The 22,000-nt window shown below is 45.8% G+C and overlaps 1 protein-coding gene across 1 annotated transcript in view; it reads left to right on the top strand.

Annotated features, from left to right (window-relative positions):
* Positions 1–7,103: 7,103 nt before the first annotated feature.
* The window catches only part of ADRA1B (adrenoceptor alpha 1B), a 48,835-nt gene continuing 33,938 nt past the window's right edge, over positions 7,104–22,000 (top strand). The window contains exon 1 of the mRNA XM_049775654.1: positions 7,104–8,094. Within this exon, the coding sequence (XP_049631611.1) occupies positions 7,137–8,094 (958 nt within the window). The 5' untranslated portion in view covers positions 7,104–7,136. The remainder of the gene's footprint in view (positions 8,095–22,000) is intronic.

Here is a 22,000-nt window from a genome sequence, read left to right as displayed (position 1 = left end):
CCAAGGTTGTCTATAACATCACCTGGAGGCAATCCTCTATCAGGGAAGACCCTACCACTGCTCTGACATCATCCTACTCAAAAGAGACTTCCCTTTACACTGAGAAGGCTTAACAACAACAATGACCTGCTTACTGGACAGGGCTTTCTGTATTGCCCCTTAATTGTGAGGTGAAATTAGAGGATACATCACACCATCCTGACTTCAATGTAGGATGTGCAGATTCCAGGATCTTTAATACAGAAACCTGATGCAAACAATAGGACTGCGTGAAAAATAAAACTGTATTGGCACTACAGACAATGACTTGGATTGAATAAACTAATTTTCCTGGAGCCTAGAGTTGGTTTTATGCCAGGAAACTTCATTTACACCAAGGCTTTTCCTTTCCATGTCCCCCATATTTTGGTGGGCCTATGCAAACAATATTTGCCACTCTAACATCGTTTTTACTGTGCCCTTTTGACTAACCCTTAAAATAAAAAAAAACCTCTTAAACTTTTGATGTTAACTTAAACTAATATGTATGTGCATGAAAATATAAAAAAATACTATGCCTTTAATGTTTAAGGAGTCACATAAATCTCATGGCTTTAGGTTGCTTTGTGTACTGCTAAGAAATGTTATAATGTACTACAATCTGGGGACTTATGGACAAAGTAATTGTACATGGGTTCTGCCTTATTTTTCTTAATGTTCTTTGACTGTTCAATATTTAGGCGTCAGCAAGGGGATTTCTTCTGAGAACTCTGTTTATGGGCGATTGTCCTTCCACTGTAACTTTACCTAGTCCTCTTTGCATCATTGTTCTCATAATTAAAAATAAAAAATTTTAAAAAATAAGAAAGAAAGAAAGAAAGAAAGAAAGAAAGAAAGAAAGAAAGAAAGAAAGAAAGAAAGAAAGAAAGAAAGAAAGAAAGAAAGAAAGAAAGAAAGAAAGAAAGAAAGAAAGAAAGAAAGAAAGAAAGAAAGAAAGAAAGAAAGAAAGAAAGAAAGAAAGACAAGAAAGAAAGAAGAAAGAAAAGAAAGAAGGAAGGAAGGAAGGAAGGAAGGAAGGACGGAGGGAGGAGGGAAGGAGGAAGGGAAGGAAGGAGGGAGGGAAGGAAGGGAGGGAGGAAGGAAGGAAGGAAAGAAGAAGGAAGGAAGGAAGAAGGAAGGAAGGAAGGAAGGAAGGAAGGAAGGAAGGAAGGAAGGAAGGAAGGAAGGAAGGAAGAGAAAGTAAGAAATAGAAAAAAACAAAACCATACCAAATTAAAAAAAAAAGAAAAAATAAGAGGCGGACTGATGTGGCAAGGAGAATTAATAAAATTATTTTGAAAAATAATGTATTACCAATAATACTTAAGTGTCTGTATTAGTAAGTAAAATACAATAAAAATCTCTATAGATGTAAAAAAGCATTTGTCTAAAGCATTCCACATAAATTAAATGTTAGTGCAGTATTGAAAAAATATAGCAAACTAGAAATGAACATGCCTTTCTTAATCTAGTAGAGGATTTTTATAAGCACCATGCATGAATGCCATACTCAATGGCAAAGTACTGAAAACTTTGTCTTGTCTTTTAATGAAATTCCTTTAATGCTTCTTGCAAAATTAGATTCAATAATCTAGCTGATTAAAGTATTCTTGGTACCTGTTCATTTCATTGATGCTTTTGGGGAGGGAGTTTGCTTTTCTGTTGCTTTTTGTTGTTATTGTTGTTGTTTGCTAATGTGGTTTTTCACTATATGCCATTCTCTTCTAGCTTGCAAGTTCTCATTTGATAGACCTATCAGCTTTTGGGGCTCTCCTTTGTGTATATGTTCCATTTTGTACCTTGCTATTTTCAATATTCTATCTTTGTCTTTGGCTTTCGTCATTCTGATTATAACATGTCTTTGCATTTTTTTATGAGTTTATTTTCACTGGGACCCTTCAAAAGGATAGAAGAGCAAACAGAGGGTCTGAAATGTGGAGGAGAACTCTGTAGATGGCTATTGTCTGGCATGAAGCCTTACTACCAGATTGGTTGGTTTAGTTATTGGTTTGGGGAATTTTTTAAAAGTTCTTTGTGGTTGTTGTTATAATATATGGTGCTCAAAGACTTACTCTGACTTTCTGCTCAGAATTCACTCCTAACCATGCTCAGGGCATTAAAACCCAACCAGCCACATGCACGGCAAGTGCCCTACCTACTGTAACATTGCTCCAGTCTCTACCCCAGGTTTATAACTCAGGGTACACATTGAAATTGTGCATTTTATGCATGTGAAAGATGTGCATAAATAGATGAGTGGATAAAGAAACTATAGTACCTATACACAGTGGAATACTATGCAGCTGTTAGAAAAAAATGAAGTCATGATATTTGCTTATACAAAATGAGTCAGAGAAAAAAAAGAAACATAGAATGGTTGTACTCAATTATGGAATATTAAAAATAGATAGTATGGCATTAATATCCAGATATAAAAAGAGCCAGAAGGACCAGTCTATGGTAGGAAGTTTGCCACAAATAGTGGGGGAGTGCAACTAAGGCAGAGTATGGATCACTATGAGAGTGATAGTTATAAACAATCACTCTGAACAAAAGCTAGGTGATGAAAGGAGTTAAAATGATATGCATTCTATTTCTTCAGTAACAATATTTCAAACCACAGTGTCAAAAAGGGGAAAAAAAAGAGAGAAAGAGAAGAAAAATGTCTGCTCCAGAGACAGGAAAGGGAGAGGTCATAGGGAGGGGAACTGGGGACATTGGTGGAAGGAAATATGCACTGGTGAAGAGTATAGTACATTGTATGACTGAAACTCAGCCATGAACAACTTCATAACTTTGTAGCTGTATCTCATGTTTTTTTAATTGAATAATTTATTTATAATTATTTTTTTGAAGGTGGTAGGAATTTTTTTTGGTTTTAGGGTCACACCCAGCAGTACTCAGAGGTTACTCCTGGCTCTATGCTCAGATATCACTCCTGGCAGGCTTGGGGGACCACATGGGATGCCAGGATTCAAACCACCGTCCTTCTGCATGCAAGGCAAATGCCCTATCTCCATGCTATCTCTCCAGCCCAGGAATTTTTTTTAAGTTGTTCACAGGGACCAGAGTATAGTATGTAGCAAATTTGCCTTGCATGCAATCAACCCCAGGTTTGATCCCTGGCAACACATATGGTCCCTCTAGAGCACCACCAAGAATGATCCCTGAGATAGTCATGAGTTACCCCTGAGCATCACTGGATGTGGCCCCTAACCAAAAGACCGAAAAGGCCATGCACATTAGTGGCAAATGAATAAACCCTGTTATAGGCATAGGACAGCCACCTGTAAGTTGCAGGACTTAAATGTAAATAACCCTGAGCAGCTTCCTGGACCCGTGTCCTCACTATCTCTAAATGAAGTGGCAGTGATTTCTCTGTCCTAGCGAACAAGAGACAGAAAGTTCTTGATGTAGGCTTCAGCTTGCAGAGGGAGGAGGCATCAGGTTTCACTTTTCAGCCTCCAGCTGTCACTGCTCATTGCTCTGCCACGTGTCTGCTAGCCATTGTTGACCACTGGAATGTTCTAGCTCTCTCTGAACTACAGTTTTCTCATAGTCGATGGAGAATAGACATGACTCTTTCAAAGGGTTGTCAAAATGGGTAAAAGAAACCAAGGAAATGCTTGACTGTCAGTAAGCATTCAATAAATGAGAGCCCCCTCCCAGCACTACAGGATCCCAAATTGGTAGGATCATTATGGAAAACAGTGTGGTGGGTTCTCAAAAATAACAGTCTAGATGGCTAGGGAGATAGTCCAACCAACCAGCTAGTGCACAGGCCTTGCATATCTGAGATGTGGCTTTAATCCCAATACCCCTAATCCTCTGAGCACCACCAGCAGTAGTCACTGATCAATGCTAGATATAACTAATTAAAAAAAAAAAAAGACTAAGCTACCAAATGGTTTGGCAATCCCACTTCTGGTTCACTATCTAAAGGAAATAAAAACAGGATGTTAAAGGTATCTACAACCCTAGACTTAGTGCAGCATTATTCGCAGTAGCCAAGACCTAGAAGCCAGTTAAGTACCCATTCAGGGGAAAAGTTGGCAATGTGTGTGCACAAGCACGCATGCGCTTTCCCCTTTGTTTGATTGATTAGAGGGTAATGTGATGTGATGTAACGACTAAAGGCCTGCAGCTGGGTTTAACCCCAAGATCCTCTCCTTGATGGTTGCACTTGCAACCCTGTACCAGGTACCCAAAGTCCTTCGTTTACACACACACACACACACACACACACACACACACACACACGTATGCAATGAAATATCCTGGAGAAAGGGTAATATCCTGCCATTTTCAACAAAATGGGTGGAACTTGGGCATATTATGCTAAATAAAATGAATCAGGCAGAAAAATACAAATAATGTACTGTTTTCAATACATGTGGAATTCCACATAAGCCTAAATAACTGAAACAGAGAGTCAAGTGGTTGTTATCTGGGCTGGGATGGTGAGTGGGGGAGATGAGATGCTAGCCAAAAGTAATAAGGTGAATAAGTTCTGGGAACTACAGCATGGTGATGATAAGTAGCAATATTGTATTATAAACTCGGATGTTGCTGAAAGAAAGGATCTTAAAGATTCTCACCACAAAAAGGAAATGGAGATTCTCTGACATGATAGAGGTGTGAGCTGAGTCTGTAGTAATTATTATTTTGTAGTAATAAAAATGTATTCAATTAATATATTGTACAATTTGGGAGAGGTTGGGTCATACCCATCAGTGCCCAGGAACTACTCTTGGCTCTGTGCTCAGAAATTGATCCTGGCAGACTCAGGGGACCATCTGAGATGCCAGGGATTGAACCCAAGTTCATCCCAGGCTGACTGTGTGCAAGGCAAATGCCCTACTGCTGTGATTTCACTCCAGCCCCTATATTGTACAGTGTTATAGATCAGTTATATAGCTATCAATTTGTGGGGCAAGACAAATCCACCCCATTCCCCTGTGTTTGATTGATTAGAGGGTCATGTGATGTAGTGACTAAAGGCCTGCAGCTGGGTTTAACCCCAAGATCCTCTCCTTGATGGTTGCGGAATTCACTTGCAACCCTGCACCAGGTACCACAGCCCTTCCTTTACAGGATCATGAGAAAATGCAGAAAATTCTTCAGAAAATGTAGAAAATTTATGGAGGTAAGAGTGATAGTACAATGGGTAGAGCATTAGCCTTGTACACAGCTGACCCATATAGTCCCCTGAGCACCACCAGAAGTAATTCCTGAGTGGAGAGCCTGGAGTAGCTCCTGAGCACCTCTGGATGTAGTCCACAAAGGGGGGTGGGGAGAGAGAGAGAGAGATCTCAGACATCTCTTCATGGAGATCCCAAGCAGTATTTGGAAGACACACACACACACACACACACACACACACACACACACACACACACACCTTATCCTCCCCTCTTTGGCTTCTCTGTCACCTACCCTCAAAGAGCACACCTCATCATATACTCCATCTTCTCCCACTGGAATATATGCCCCCTCTCATCCCCAGGGCAAGGCTCACTGTCTTGTTTGTTTATTTGTTTTGTTTATGTTTTAAGCCACATTTGGAGGTGCTCAGGGCTTACTCCTGACTATGCACTTAGGAGTTACTCCTGGGAGACTCAAGGATGCCAGGGACCGAGCCAGAGTTGGTCATGTATAAGGAAAGCAAGGGCCTTACCTGCTGTACTTTATACCTCGGGCTCTCATTGGCTTTTTATTTATGTTTTGAAGCCACACTCAGCTCAGGTCTCACTATTGGCTCTGCACTCAGGATCTGGGAACTCTCTGAGGTACTGGGGATCCAGCCCTAGTCAGTTGCATGCAAGGCAAGCACCCTGCCCGCTGTACTATCTCCCTGACCCTCCTGTCTTCCTGTTGCTTGAGTGTGCCCATGGGTTTCCCATGGAGCTTGATGGGGCTGGAGCAACAGTATAGCCAAGAGAAAGCTTGCCTTGCATGTGGCCAACTCAGGTTCAATCCCCAGCATATAGTTTCCCGTGCAGTTTCAGGAGTAATTCCCAAAAACCAGAAATAATCTCTAAGCGGCTGGCAGGTGTGCCCCTTACCCCCCCCCCCCAATGGAACGAATGACAATGGATCCCTGCATTGAATGAGCCAATGCAGGGGGAAAGAACAGTTTTGCTGTGAGAATAAAAATGTTCCACAGGGAGCTGGAAGATGTAGGCTTAGCTCTGCCTCCAGTCTCGGTCTCTCTCCAGCCTAACCTTGGACTTCTTGTAGGTGCTGCCTAAACCGCCAATCCTCCCCCAAATCTGGGGGCTGACTCCAGACGCCTCCTCTCCTCTCCTCTCCAATTGGAGGTAAGCATGCCCACCTCCTTGCAAGTCGAGTGTGACTAGAAGCAAAACCCGATTCCCACGGCCACCTCCGGGTGGGTGGGGAGGCGGGTCAGGGGATCCCCTCGCCCCGGCTGACGCGGGGTGGCCGGGCAAGGGAGGAGTGGGGTGGGGGCGCGCCTGGCCCGGGAGGCCCCCGGGGAGCGGCGTCGGGGCTGCGCGCGCCTTGCCTGGGCCCGCATTGCCCCCTAGTGCCGCGCGGAGTCAGGGCGCCGGGCGCCCCGCCTGATGTCACCGCCGAGCGTTCAGAACGCCCAGAGGCGGCTCGCTGCACGCCGACCCTCCCTCCCTCCCAGCCTCGCCTCCCGCCTGCCTCCCGCCATCCATCCACCCCGGCGCGGCTGGGCGGAGGCGCCGCTGTCCGCAGACCCGCCGCGGGCCGGCCGGCCAGCCGGGTGGGCGCTCCCTGCCCTGCGCCCCGCAGCGCGCCCACCGCGCGCCCCCCGCCAGCCCGGCCCGCGCTCCTGACGTGGACCGCTGAACTTGGGAGCTGCCGCCTCGTCCCCTCTCTCCTCCCTCTGACAGGCGAGAGAGCGAGGAGCAGCGAGAGACAGCGAGACAGCGAGAGAGAGAAATAGCGGCGCGGCCGGTGCCGGCAGGAGACGCGCGGCGCGGCCCGCGGAGATGACTTCGGGCCCCAAGGGCGCCCCTGGCCAGCCGAGCCCCGGGGCTGCAAAGTTTGGGCGCCGCTGAGGCGCTGGGGTGCCGCCCCGCCAGCCCCGTCCCACGCCCCCACCCCGGCTATGGAGGGCGGACTCTAAGATGAATCCCGACCCGGACCCCGGCCACAACTCCTCAGCACCTGCCCACTGGGGAGACTGGGGAGACTGGGGCGAGGCCAACCTCACCGGCCCCAACCGGACCTCGAGCAACGCCACGCGGCCCCCGCTGGACGTCACCAGGGCCATCTCCGTGGGCCTGGCCCTGGGCGCCTTCATCCTCTTCGCCATCGTGGGCAACATCCTGGTCATCCTGTCCGTGGCCTGCAACCGCCACCTGCGGACGCCCACCAACTACTTCATCGTCAACCTGGCCATCGCCGACCTGCTCCTGAGCTGCACCGTGCTGCCCTTCTCCGCCACGCTCGAGGTGCTGGGCTACTGGGTGCTGGGGCGCGTCTTCTGCGACATCTGGGCCGCCGTGGACGTGCTCTGCTGCACCGCGTCCATCCTGAGCCTGTGCGCCATCTCCATCGACCGCTACATCGGGGTGCGCTACTCGCTGCAGTACCCCACGCTGGTCACCCGTCGGAAGGCCATCCTGGCGCTGCTCGGCGTGTGGGTCCTGTCCACCGTCATCTCCATCGGGCCCCTCCTGGGCTGGAAGGAGCCGGCCCCGAAAGACGACAAGGAGTGTAAGGTCACGGAAGAGCCGTTCTACGCCCTCTTCTCCTCCCTGGGCTCCTTCTACATCCCGCTGGCCGTCATCCTGGTCATGTACTGCCGAGTCTACATCGTGGCCAAGAGGACCACAAAGAACCTGGAGGCCGGGGTCATGAAGGAGATGTCCAACTCCAAGGAGCTGACCCTGAGGATCCACTCCAAGAACTTTCACGAGGACGCGCTGAGCAGCACCAAGGCCAAGGGCCACCACCCCCGGAGTTCCATAGCTGTCAAACTTTTTAAGTTCTCCAGAGAGAAGAAAGCGGCCAAGACCCTAGGCATCGTGGTGGGCATGTTCATCTTGTGTTGGCTGCCCTTCTTCATCGCGCTGCCACTCGGTAAGTAAGTTGGGGACTGGTGGAGGAAAGCAAGCCCGGTGTCCTCCAGGCGAGTTTACTGTGGAGTTATTGGGTAGGTGGATGGAGGATAGGGATTTGGGGGCGGGGGGGTTATGGTGTGTGTGTGTGTGTGTGTGTGTGTGTGTGTGTGTGTGTGTGTGTGTGTGTGTGTGTGTGTGACGGGAAGCAGCCTGAGAATCAGTTCAAGTGATAGTGGAGCAAGCAATCCCTAGACACGAGTCACTTGGAATAGCAGCTCAGGGAGGAGAAAGCTGGTATGTGGCATGACTCACTTGGACAGCCTGGACTTAATAATTAAAAAAGGACAGCAACCCCGCAAAGCACACCAGCGTTCTTTCGGTAGTAACGAGGTGAGGGCGGCGGCGGAGACAGCGTCACTAATGCAGCATTCGAAATAGTTTGTAGTCACCGCAGACGCGGTATTTGGGCAGCAGGGAGGCAGCTCGTACGCAGAGAAGCAGTTTTCATTCAGCATTTCCAGGGCTCCTGCAGAGGCGCGCTGCTCCAGGGCCCGTGCAAGGGCTGCATGCTCCCCGCCTCCCTTCCCTAATGGCCTTCACCTCCACACGCTCCCTTCATCCTCTATCCAGACGGGGCTTTTTTCAGTCACACTGCTCTGACAGGTCCTGAAGTTCTCTCAGTTTGCAATTTGGAAGAGCCCCCCCCCCCCCCAATAAATGCTCCTGACTCATGATTTAGAGAATAACCAGAATTAATTTATAGCTGCTTCTCACCTGCAGCTTTGAGATACAAACCCGGCTAGCAAAGAATTGAGTCCTTCCTCTCCTGTCTAAATGTGTTCATCTTCTTTTGTCTAGTGGCGTTTCTGAGTTGTTCAAAGGACTCCTAGGTTCATCCCAAGGAAGCATGGGGTCAGGTCAGAAGATGACATGCCGCTGGTGTGAGGCAATGGTCCACATGGCTGGGAAACTCCTCATTCCTTCTTGAAGCACTGATCCACTCCGATGTATGCTCATCTCCCTGAGGACCCTCTAGAAAATGAATGGAAGGAGGTGATCCTGGCACCACTGTGCACCAGGATCTCAGAAATGGGAGCCACTACTCCTAGATGTGGGCCACATCTGCCTGCAGCTGCCCCCAAGGGCTCTGTTAGACCCGAAGTGACACACAGTGTCATAAAGGGAGGTAGCTGGTGAGAATGGAAGCTGATCTCAGGAGCTAGTGTAGGGGACAGAAGACAGAGTGTCCTCATCTGTCTTTCTGGTAGTACCACATGCTCACTCATGTTCACATCTTTTAGAAATATCTGCCGCATGTGCCATGGGCAGGTTTGAAGTTCTGCTCCAAAGGGGCCAACAGCCTGCTGCATTGGAGTTTCTTTTCCTGCAGCTGGGTTAACCCATTTGCAGGTTCTGCTTTGTGGTGGATGACAATTGGCACTGCATTAACAAGTACAAAGGTGATGACTCATATGAAAGGGCTTTGGTCACTGAGGGTCTCTGTGACCTTGGCAAAATGACCCCTCTTCTAGGATCCTCTTTTTTCTCTCTGCAAAATTGGGTTCAGTATTCTCTATTCCTTGGGATTGCTCTTGTGCATGGAAGGATATCAGTACTGTATCTGGTCCAGAGGTAGTGCTCAAGGAAAGTTAACTCTTGGTTTTATTGGCCCAACCCAAACCCCTCTTCTCTAAATAGACTTTATTTTTCCCTTCGCCCTTGTAAGCCCCAGCTCCTTGCCTTGAGATCTTTCTCATTGCTTCCTTATTTCTCTAGACTCTAGCCTCACCATCAGGCAAGAAAAGGCTCCTCAGGCTGCAGGGGCAGATACTCACTCTCTGTCATAGGGCAACAGCCCTCCATGGTAAGGACAGCCAGAACTCTGCTCCAGTGGGAAAACTGGCCCATTAGACTTTAACACTGTCTGCTCTATGATCGAGACTTAGTGCTTTGCCTCGCTCACTTCCAGAGGGTTGGGCTAGGGCAAAGACTACCCAACTTTACATAGGATTAGAATCAACTCGTGGACCTCAATAAGTATGTGACTCACCATGCTGTCCCTAGGGATGTCACTGACATCCCTACCCATGGACTTCTTCCCTGGAAACCTGCCCTCTGTGAGATGAGGGCTTTGGTAGAGACCCCAAAAGAGACTAGAGACTTTCTAGCAGAAAAGGTGTTGGGTGAATGTGTCTATTACAATTGAGGAAGAGCTTACAAGCAAAACAGACATGTGGCCTTCTGCTTCCTGCTCCAAAGAGTGCCCTGATGCAAGAAACCTGCTGCAGAGTCGTCATTCCCTCACCATCTGAGGAAGCTCCCAAATTATAGATTTTCCACAGGTGTCCTTTGGCCAGAAGAAAGGAATATAGATCTTGGGGGATGTGGTTGGAGACATGCAGGTGGGAGTATATTCCAAGGGCTGACTTCTAGATGGCAGGAGCTATATTTGTCTCCTCTGTGTGAGAGGAGAACCGGACCCCCTCCAGTGTCCTGATCAGGGGCTTCTTTATTTTGGTGTGGAGCAGGGCTGCTTGCCTCCTGACCTCCCTACCTAGATAGATATCTTCCCTTCTCCCCCTCCCAGCCCTGCTTTCCCTTTGGCCTCAGAGTCCTTGGGGTCCAGGAGCAGCTCTCCCTCATTCTGGACAGGGGATAGACTCTGACAATGACCCCTTATTTGACCCCTGGAACCAGGCCATGGAGGGACAGGAAGTCATTCGATTATGGAAGAGCCACATTTCTCATCTCTGGGCCAGGCACATTCGAATGGAGGCCAGCTCCCACCAGCTTGTAAGGCCTGATCAGGATTTCAAGAAGAGGCTTGCTTCTGCAGGATGTGCATTGTTTTGCAGGGGGGGGTCAAGGAATTGGGGACTTGGGGTACAGAAAGTGCTGGGCAATGTACGCAAGGGTAGCTGCACTCAATGAGTTGTTTAGAAAACCCTGGAGCCTTGCCTTGCTCCAAATCTTTCTTCCGTCTTTTTATATGCTGAAAGGCACTAGGAAGCCATTATTGAGCTAACTGCTTTCCCCTCCAAATAAATGAAGGTCAATTTCAAAGAAACAGTTGTGCTCTCTGTAATACTGGAACCAAGGAGTACTCCCTCTCTCAGGACTGTTTTTCCAGCCTTCTCAATCACACTGGGGTCAGCCAGTTACCACCCTCCCACTAGAGAGCAGTGGGGGGGAGGGCATTGAGGGTGGGGTCTTGGGGATAACTGAGATAGAGACACCTACAAATCCACACATTTATCCTCCAGCCTCGAAGTTTCAAACACAGGGATTTAGAGGAATTCACAAGGAAAGCTACGGGTTTGATCAGGGGAATATTTTACACACCAGAAATCCTTCCTGAAAGAGAGGGCTTCTGTTGATGGAAAATGGGTCTATCATTTATGATCTCTCTGTTGAAGACTAAGCCCTGCTAGCACCAGGCTTGTAACTTCATGAGATTGTATTATTTGGGACACATTATGAGCCAGATGTTCACTGGACCTTCTAGAGACACTGAGAGGGAGAGAAGTTGCTTCCTCTCTACAGATAAAAATATTGAAGCTCAAGGACCAGATCAGCAATACAGCAGTTGCCCAGCTAACTCAGGTTTGATTCCTGACATCCCATATGGTTTCCTGAGCACCACCTGAGTGAGTCTCAGGAGTAACCCCTAGGCACTGCTGGGCGTGGTCCAAAACCAAACTAGGACATCAGACTTGACAACTAGGAGTCTTTTTTCTTTTGTTTCTTTTCTTTTCTGTCCTATTTTTGGGTTTTGGGCCACACCTGTTGGTGCTCAGGGGTTACTCCTGGCTCTACATTCAAAAATCTCTCCTGGCAGGCTCAGGAGACCATATGGGATGCCAGGAATCAAACCCGGTCAGTCCCAGGTCTGCAGCATGCAAGGTAAACACCCTGCTGCTGTGCTATCACTCCTGCCCAGAGTCTTCTTTCTATACTGCAAAGTTGTCATCCCCCCCCCATCAATGGAGGATACCTGTCCAGAGCCAACCTACCTCCAATGCTCCTCATTTTACCAGCCTCTTCTGAGTCAGAGATGAAGTGAGTGACCTTATATCACAACCACAGTGATTATGACAGTGCTATAGTCTGATCTTTAGAAGGGTTCAATGATTTGAGAAGGAATGTCATTCCCACTTCCAACTGTAATTCCTGATAAACAACAGAGAGAGGAGAGAGAGAGAGAGGAGAGAGAGAGAGAGAGAGAGAGAGAGAGAGAGAGAGAGAGAGAGAGAGAGAGAGAGAGATCACAATGAAATAGAAGGTCAACAGCATTCTGATTTACTTCAGGAGTCCCTTCCCAAAATTAGAGGGGTGGTGCTTTGCTGAAGTTCTAAGACACTGTGAGTTTGTGATAAGGAGCAGCACAGTCTTACAGGGGGGCCGCTGAGCAGACCTCATTTATAGCTGTCACTACAGCTTGAGTGTTATTGCAACCATGTGGTGCTGAAATGCAGGGAGGTATCCTGAGAAATGCATCATTAGACAAGTGTGTCACTGAGGGAATATACAAGGAACTAATTGCTCCAACCTTGATGATAGGTCCCAGGTGTACCTTGACTGTGGATAGGAATCTGTGGGGTGACACTGACCTTGCTGGTAGATCCCACTATCAGTGAGCCCACAATAGGTGGTACCTATGGAGTTTCACTGACCTTGGTGGTAGATCCCACTGCACACCTAGGCTGTAGAGAAAGACCTCAGTTGTGGAGGCAGGCTGTCATCGACTGAAACATCCCCATGGATGACTAATGAATGATAGTGTCTCCTCTTTGAATAAGTGTCCCCCACTTTTAAGCCCTAGAGCGAGTGTTGTCAGTGAAACATTCGGCAAGTCTCCATACAGAGGGGAGCAGGGAGTTTCAGGTACCCACAACCTCAACACATCAAAGAAAAGTTAAGAATCAGAATGCAGGGGCCAGTGTGATAGTACAGTGTGGTGCCTTATATAAAGCCAAGCTCAGCTTGATCTCTGATGCTGCCTATGGTCTTCAGAGCACCACCCAGAGTCATCCCTGACCTTAGTGCCAAAAGTAACCCTGAGCACTACCAGGTGTGGCTCCAAAACAAACCAAACAGAAAGAAGGCAATGAATGACAGTTTAAGAAAGGAACACACACAAATCCATATGAATGTTTTGGATAGAAGGAGGGATTTCTGTGAATGCTTGTCTGAAAAGCATTTGTAAACCTTCATTTGAACATCATGCTTCTGCAGAAGCATGTTGCCCAGCTGGGATCTGAGTCAAGACTGATTGAGTGAGGGGCCGGAACGATGGCATAAGCAGTAGGGCACTTAACCTTGCTCACGCTAACCTAGGACAGACAGTGGTTCAATCCCCCAGCGTCCCAAATGGTCCCCAAGCCAGGGGCGATTTCTGAATGCATAGCCAGGAGTAACCCCTGAGCGTCGCAGGGTGTGGCCCAAAAAAACAAACAAAACATAAAAGATGAAGAAGAAAGAAAAAAGACTGATTGAGAACGTGAATCAGTAATAGAAAGGAAAGCTTTCACCAACCAACAGTCGGGGCCACCATGTTCAGAAACGCAATGTTCCAGCACATGGAAGTTGCCCGTTTCTCTCTGAGGCCCTTTCCGCTTTTTCCAGGAGAATCTGTCCATGCTTTCTCTTGTCTCCTTATCTTCACCCACTCCACCCTCACCTTCTCTCTCTCTCCCATTCAGATACATTTGAAGGTTTTGCTTTGGACACTTTTTGAAATTCTTCTTTAAAAGAGTTTCTGCCAGGCTAACATGCATGACTTAGTGGCTGAGCTCAGCACCCTGGCCATGGCCCAAAAGGAGGTTAAAATGGAACCAAGGACAAGCCGGCTCACCGTTCCTCGCCAGCATGAGCCCAGGGCTCACGCTAGCAGCCAGGACTGGGCAGGCATCCAGCAAGCAGCTCGGAGGAGAGGAGACGCCTCCACCAGCTGGGACCAAAAAAATTACACCTTGGATTGGTAAACACAAATCATAGATCACCCCTGGTCTCAAGACAAAGGGCCTCTTTCTCCCTGCTCCCAGGTACTCCTGGCTGCTTCCATGCATCAATCTGACCAAGTTCCTTCTCACAATAGACACATAAAATGAGAGACAGAAGATTTCAAAGAAAACCAATTACCCTGAAGTAGTTATTCTATGTTGAAAAAAAAAGAAACAAATTTATTGTACAGCAGAAAAAGGGCCTTTATTAACATATTAAATAAATAAGATCTAGCAGCATTCAAATAAATAACTACTCTAATTTTGAAAGTGACAAGTGAAATATTTCAAGATATCTGAGATAAATGCAATGTGATATTATAAATCTGTTATGTGTTGATGGGAAATCCTGCTAACTCTATGGTGCCTACATTCCAATTGAAAGTAATGTTCGCTTTCAGCCAAGGGTTAGTTTTTAAAAGTTAATTTTCCTGGGGCAGAAAAAAGAGTGCAATGGATAGGATGTTTGCCTTGCATGTGGTTGACCTGGATTCAATCCCCGGAATCCCACAGGGTCCCCCAGTCACTGCCAGGAGTGGTTCCTGAGTGTAGAGCCAAGAGTGAGTCCTGAGCATCACTGGGTATGTGTCTCCCCCCAAAATAAGTTAATTTTTCTGTCCCATTGTCCCCAGGCATCAGAATAAGAGTCTGCCTAATGACTCTAAAGTGAGTTTCAGGATTTGGGGTTTGCTATATTTTCTTTCAAATAAAGAATCTTGTGTCAGACAGAACTTGAATGGTATCATGCTCTGTAATTATTCCATAAAATCATTAGAGCAATTTTAATCAAATCACCTCTTTACTTAAAAAACTATAGGGGCCGGAGAGATAGCATGGAGGTTAGGTGTTTGCCTTTTATGCAGAAGGACAGTGGTTCGAATCTCAGCATCCCACATGGTCCCCTGTACTGCCAGGGGCGATTTCTGAGCATAGAGCCAGAAGTAACCCTTGAGCGCTGCCGGGTGTGACCCAAAAACCAAAAAAAAAAAAAACTAAACTATAGAGGGGCCAGAGAGATAGCATGGAGGTACAGCATTTGCCTTGCATGTAGAAGGTGGTGGTTCAAATCCCAGCATCCCATCTGGTCCCCCAAGCCTGCCAGGAGCGATTTCTAAGTGTAGAGCCAGGAGTAACCCCTGAGCGCAGCTGGGAGTTACCCCCCAAAAAAAAAAAAACAAACAAACAAACAAAAAACTAAACTATAGAGCTGCCAGGGGCAGGATGTTTGTCTTGCATGCAGACTAACCAGGTTTGATCCCTGACTTCACATATGGTCCCCCGAGCCTGGCAGGAGTGATTTCTGGGCTCAGAACCCCTGAGCACTGCCAGGTGTGACCCAAAATCAAACAAACAAATAGACCTAAAATACAAACTTTTATTTCATTGGGCCCAGAGAGCTGGTACACAGGGTTGAACACATGATCCGAGTGCAGAAAGTCTAGGCTCAATCCCCAGTACTGAATGGCCCCCTGGGCATCATCAGGAATGATCCCTGAGCAGAGTTAAGAGTAGCCCCAAGAATGCCCAGTATGGCCCAAAACAAAAACATAAAATAATTTTGATGCAGTGAGTCTCTTTCCAATTTTTTTCTTTCCTGTGGCACTCTGTTGTGATCACTCATTTATTCCAGCATTTCCACCCATGCCAACCCTTCCATTTTCACCTTGTGTCACTTATGGCACTTTGTGTCCCTTAAGTACACCTTCATCTTCCCTTACAAGCCCTGTAGACATTTCTCAATGGCAAAGAAGCAAGAGGTGTAGAGGAGTTATGGAATAGAAGGTTTCCTCAGGCCCACACTGCTCCCACATGCAGAAGCAAACACTATTACCATCTTATTTGTGTGTTCTTCCAGAAACACTCCGTTCAAAAGCATGCTTGTGCACCTGTGCTTTGTATACATATTTGAGATGGGACGTGTGTGGAATGTGTTTCCATCCTGTTTTGTTTTTATAGTGGTGACATTCTATAGATACTATGGTGACAGTGAGCGACACTCTCCAGCGTCTCTTGGACACAGTTCCCAGTCTAGATTTCCAGAGTTGTCACTTTTCCTTACATGGGTGAATGACACTTCATTGGTTGGCTATCCTGTTCCACCTACCAGTTTCCCTGTTGTCAGTTTATCATTAATCTCTTAGTACTGCTATCATTTTGCAGTGAATATTCTGATGTATATGTCTCTGAACACAGTTTTCAAGTTAAATCTTCAAAAATTGAATCTCCTGGACAAGAAATACAATTTAGGTTTAGCTTGATGCTACTCTATTATAAAATTTTAAAATATAGTAAGATGGAAAGTGTTATTGAAATCATTAGTTTATATCTATTTGGCCAGAGAGATAGAATGGAGGTAGGGCATTTGCCTTGTATGCAGAAGGATGGTAGTCTGAATCCCGGCATCCCATATGGTCCCCCAACCCAAAAGCAATTTCTGAGTATAGAGCCAGGAATAACCCCTGAGCACTGCCAGGTGTGACCCCCCCAAAAAAAAAAGCCAATAGGTTATATCTATTTACTAATCTATCACTTAGAAGAGTTATTCATGATATTTAAGTTTTAAAATGTAAAATTCCACATTAACTTATTTTTTAATTATGTACTTGATCTTCTTAGAAGGCAAGAATAGAATGAGGAAAATTTTTGCAACTTTGTACACCTTTGTATTACTTCATATACTATAATGAGTAGATATTCCATTTATTATCAAAAAGTCTAATAGAATATTAATTATCCATAGAATTCTGATGAAATTCATAGAATTCCATATGGATGATAATCCACAGAATTATCATTACTTTTAATGATTTTAGAAGAAAGTTGCTAATGGTCCAAAAAAGAAAATATTTCTGTCTTTGTCATGTTTAATCTAATTTTACTTGGCATAATATAATTTTATGTGGGTATATCCTACCTATATGGTTTCCCATTTTAGAATATTTTATTACTTTGACCTTTCCCCTCCATCAGCATGGCAGCTGCCCTTCAGTGGAAAACATGTATTCAGGTTATTTGTTGATGTTTGGTTTGTATTTGAAAGAGTTGAAGGCTTTGGGAGGCATGTTCCGCATGCACAGGGGCTATTCCTGACTCTGTGACTAAGGGTTGCTCCCACTGGTTCTGTGGGGACCAGGTGACATTTGGGATCAAACCTGGATAGGATGCATGCAAAGCAAGCACCATAAGCCCTGTGCTATCTCTCTAGCACTATTTGTATCTTTTGTCAAGATAAGAGACTTTTGGGCCTGGAGAGATAGCACAGCGGTGTTTGCCTTGCAAGCAGCCGATCCAGGACCAAAGGTGGTTGGTTCGAATCCCGGTGTCCCATATGGTCCCCCGTGCCTGCCAGGAGCTATTTCTGAGCAGACAGCCAGGAGTAACCCCTGAGCACTGCTGGGTGTGGCCCAAAAACCAAAAAAAAAAAAAAGAAAAAGAAAAAGAAAGAGAAGAGAAGAGACTTTTTTTCTCCTTGAAAACCACATCTAAGTTAGACCAACAGCAAGATACTGAAAAGAAAAGAAAGGGAAGGTCCTTATAATCCTACACTCTATGTAATCATGTTAAATATTTCCCTGAAGAACTTTCTAGATTTTTTCCATATGTGTGTTTGTACACCCATGACTATATATGTTTGTGTATATAAAAACAAAATAGATGACCCCACACTTTTTATCCATCAGGACTATGACTTTAAAAAAAAAAAAGTCTATGACTTCTTGTCATTTCTATAAACCTGAATCTTCTAGTTCATTCCTTTTTTTCATGGACTAGGTTGATAACTCAGGGGCTGGAACACACGGTTTACAGATGCTTTTGTCCTTACTGCTGGGAGCAACCTCTGAGCACCAAGCCAGGACTGACCAGATGTCAACAAAACCCAGAAAATGGGAGACAAGAGCGATGGCACAGCAATAGGGCATTTGCCTCGCATGCGACTGACCCAAGACTGACCCTGACAGTTTGATCCCCAGTGTTCCATATGGTCCGCCAAGCCAGGAGCGATTTCTGAGTGCATAGCCAGGAGTAACCCCTGAGAGTCACCAGGTGTCCCCCACCCAAAAAAAGTCTGTTTTGACCGTTCATTTCTGCAGGCAGTTGAGACATGCATGCGTTAGTATCACCTTTTCAAGGTATAAAGGGGACATCTGTGTCACTTTGAGCACCCCTGTCCAGTTTCCTTCCCTGGAGGAAGCTCTTAGTACCAGTATCTTGCATCTATCTCCTTTCAGAGATACTCTACGCCTAAACAATTATATGTATGCATTTTTTTATAAATGGAAGCAATGTGTTATAAACATTACCTGAACTTTCCTTTCTTTCACTGGCTAATACATCTTGGTAATCTTTCCACTTCTATATAAATAGAGGTGCCTCATTCTTTTAATAGCTGTTAGTTTTTTATTGTGCTATTTCTATTTACAAGTAGACTTCTATGAAAGTACATTTATGTTATTCTAAATCTTTTGTTAGCACAAACGATGCTGGAGTGAATGTTGTTGTACATACTTCATCTTCAAAATTGCCTCTAAGATAAATCCCTAAAAGCAGTATGTTGCTTGACTTTTAGAAAAATTCCCAATTCCACAACTTTACAAGAAATTTACTCACTTGCATTTTTATAATGGACAGTGAGAGTGCCTGCACTTTCGCCAAATGTGGCAATAAACATTTTGATCTTTGGCCAATTTGAGAGGTGAAGGTTTTGTGAAGGAGGTTAAGCATCTTTTTTGTTTATTTAAGATAATCTTTCTTCTTGAAAGGCATCAGTTGTTTAGCATCTTTAGCTGACAAACTGTTGTTCCCTAATTCTCCTGAACCTGCCCTACAGAACTGCATTTGAACCAGGTAAATGCCAAAGAAGCCCAGACAGGGATGTGGAATTGCCTCCGGGGAACAGCTATTTGAGCTCCCACTAAGAGCCTTTCCACATAGTCCAATTAGGCTCTAGTAAGCTCCTCTACATGGGCTCCAATCTCTCAGACTTCCTTCCACAAGTCAACTTCCCCCTCTCCAGTGACTTTGGTGTCCACTTCACAGAGTTCAAGGCTAGTAAACTGACCTCTTGGAATGTGGAGCCCCCACTCCCTATCTCATGGAACCAGGACAGGGCTTGGAATGTGTATATTTACCCAGGATCTAAGAACAAAAAGCAGGCACCCATGGTGTGTAAACGGATTTGATCTCCTACCCACCACAGACCACAGCAGCACCATTCCACTCAGAGGCTGGTTCCTAGGCTTACCCCAGCTTAACATGGGAACAAAACAACAGGAAGATTTCCCCACCTCGCCCCACCCCTCAGAAAACTAGACTTTAAAGTTCTCCTCAGATGAGTTCTGGGGGAATAATTCCTCTGGGCATCCTTCTATGCCTCACCCCACTGAGGGGGGCTGTTCGAATTCAGGGAATGCAATTGTCAGGCAAAGCAATAGCCAATTATACCACATTTTGGTTGCAAGGTCCAAATTGGCTCTGGGTGAGGCTAAGTTCACAAATTAGAAACTGAAGTAAGGGGGCTAGAGAGATAGCATGGAGACAGGGCATTTGCCTTGCATGCAGAAGGACGGTGGTTCAAATCCTGGCATCCCATATGGTCCTTCAAGCCTGCCAGGAGCAGTTTCTGAGCATAGAGCCAGTAGTAACCCCTGAGTGTTGCCGGGTGTGACCCAAAAAAACAAACAAACAAACAAAGAAACTGAATTAATACTGCTCCAGGAGCAAGGAGAAGGCCTGCTGAGCAGATTCTGCAGGGGAAAGAGGCTTTTCCAGAAAGTGTCTGTGAGTCCTGGTTGTTTAAGTGCATCCTTTGGTCCTGATCTTGAACTGCTGGCCTGGATGGACAGTTGGAGATTATTTTCAGATGACACTATCTCTAGAGCTACTGGAGCAAGCCTGTGGGGAGGCACATGGGAGGGAACAGGGCACTGTGATCACTCGCCACAGGGATGATGATCAAGGAGATCTCAGCTGGAGACCTGGAATTAGCCAGTGAGTCTCAGAACCTTCCCAGAGCACCTCTCTTGCCTTCATCCCAGTCAGGGTTAATACCTCCTGTCCCTGAGACATTCTGCCTGAGCCCTCCTGTTGGCTGTTTGAGTTGCAGCAGAGAGTATTAGAAGGAGTAGGAACACAGGGATCAGAGCCACATCTGCTGCCACAGCTTTACAGATCCTCTCTCCAAGCCTCAGTCAACTCAACGGTAAGAAAGCCACTGAAATGATCAACTTCGACAACTAACATGCAGACATGCTCAACAGCACCACACATTTACACCCAGAGTATCCTCTTTGGAGAGACAGTACCAACCTCCTCTTCCCTCGACAGAGAACAATCCTACCTCTCATCGGCGTCTTTGGGAAAGACAGGCATGGGGCTCATTTCATCTCTCTAAAATTAGAACTCCTCTGCTGAGAAGAAGGAGAAATTAAAGCTATGTCAGTCGAGTTATGGCCTTGTGCTTAGAGATCAATAGGAGACCTTAAGAAGTATTTCCAGGGGCCAGTGAGGTGGCACTAGAGGTAAGGTGTCTGCCTTGCAAGCGCTAGCCAAGGAAGGACCACGGTTCGATCCCCCGACATCCCATATGGTCCCCCTAAGCCAGGGGCAAGTTCTAAGCACTTAGCCAGGAGTAACCCCTGAGCATCAAACAGGTGTGGCCCGAAAAACCAAAAAAAAAAAAAAAAAAGAAGCATTTCCACTTACATTTCTTCTGAATCTTGTCTTGCTATATAATTGTGAGACAGCTTGGTCTGTCCAAACTTTAATTTGAGAAACGTCCACGAGTCTTTTGCCCCGATTTAACGTGTTGCTGCATTTCCACATCCCTTCCTTCCTCTTTTAAGAAATAAAATGTTGTGGCCTCTAAGAGTGCCTGACACTCCATGGGATGATGCATGTAAGCCAGGGTGCCCACTTCTCTACCCCTCAGGCTGAGGCCTGGTGATGTCAACTCACGGGCTAAATGCATAGTAGCTCTATTTCTCCCTGGAAAATCAAAATAGATAACCCCCATTTTAGTAAGCTATTGTGAGGATGAGTTAAGATTATTCATGCACAGCAGTGGTTCTCAAACAAGAGGATATTTGTCAGTGACAGGAGACATTCTGAATAGTCACAATGGGGCTGTGCTAGGCCAGGGTTGGAACTAAGTATCCTACCATATACTGCAAAAAATTATCTGCACAAGATCTCAACAGTATGGAAGTAACAAAAGCACAATATAAAACATGCTGTCACTTTCAAATAGCTCAATAAACATTTGTTCAATAAACATAAAAACAAATGATAATTTCTTTACTGGCAGGACATTATGTGAGCCACTTTCACATACATTATCTCTCTAGCTTCCAGAGAATTGCCTCTTCTTGATTTAAAAAATAAAAACAAGGAAATCCAGTACCATGGCTCCCACATGTCAGAGAATATCAATCCCTTTCGTTAAGTGAATATGATAAACTTATTAAAAATGTAAAATTTCAGGCTGATAGATTAATTGGTAGTTGTTACTGGCAGCCTAACTCTTCCCAACTGTCTGTGAAGAACAAATCATATCAGCACTGTCAGCCACAAAATTGGTTCATTTAAACCACAAAAATCCCTTCAACCAAGGCAGGCGCTAGTACTGGCATGCAGAAATAAATAAGGTATCATAAGGAAGTGAGCATTTTTGACAAGGAGTCATTCTCCAAAAGCTCAACAAGTCAAAGGAAAGAAATAAAATGTGGGGGTAGAGAGCCAAAAGCCAAAGCCAGGGTTCCACCATTATCTCAAGCTCTGTGGACTCAGAATATTCTGCCCATGTGGCCATCCTTGTTTGCCAGAGGGGTGAACTCCATTCAGCAGACCTTCAAGTTTGTTCCCCACCTTCAAGAATTGGATGAAGATGACATTCTTTAACTAGGGCCTCCTCCCAGGACCATCAAA

The sequence above is a fragment of the Suncus etruscus genome, chromosome 6 (assembly GCF_024139225.1).
Source record: "Suncus etruscus isolate mSunEtr1 chromosome 6, mSunEtr1.pri.cur, whole genome shotgun sequence".
NCBI classification, from domain to species: domain Eukaryota; kingdom Metazoa; phylum Chordata; class Mammalia; order Eulipotyphla; family Soricidae; genus Suncus; species Suncus etruscus.
This window is presented reverse-complemented; position numbering and strand designations above follow the sequence as displayed.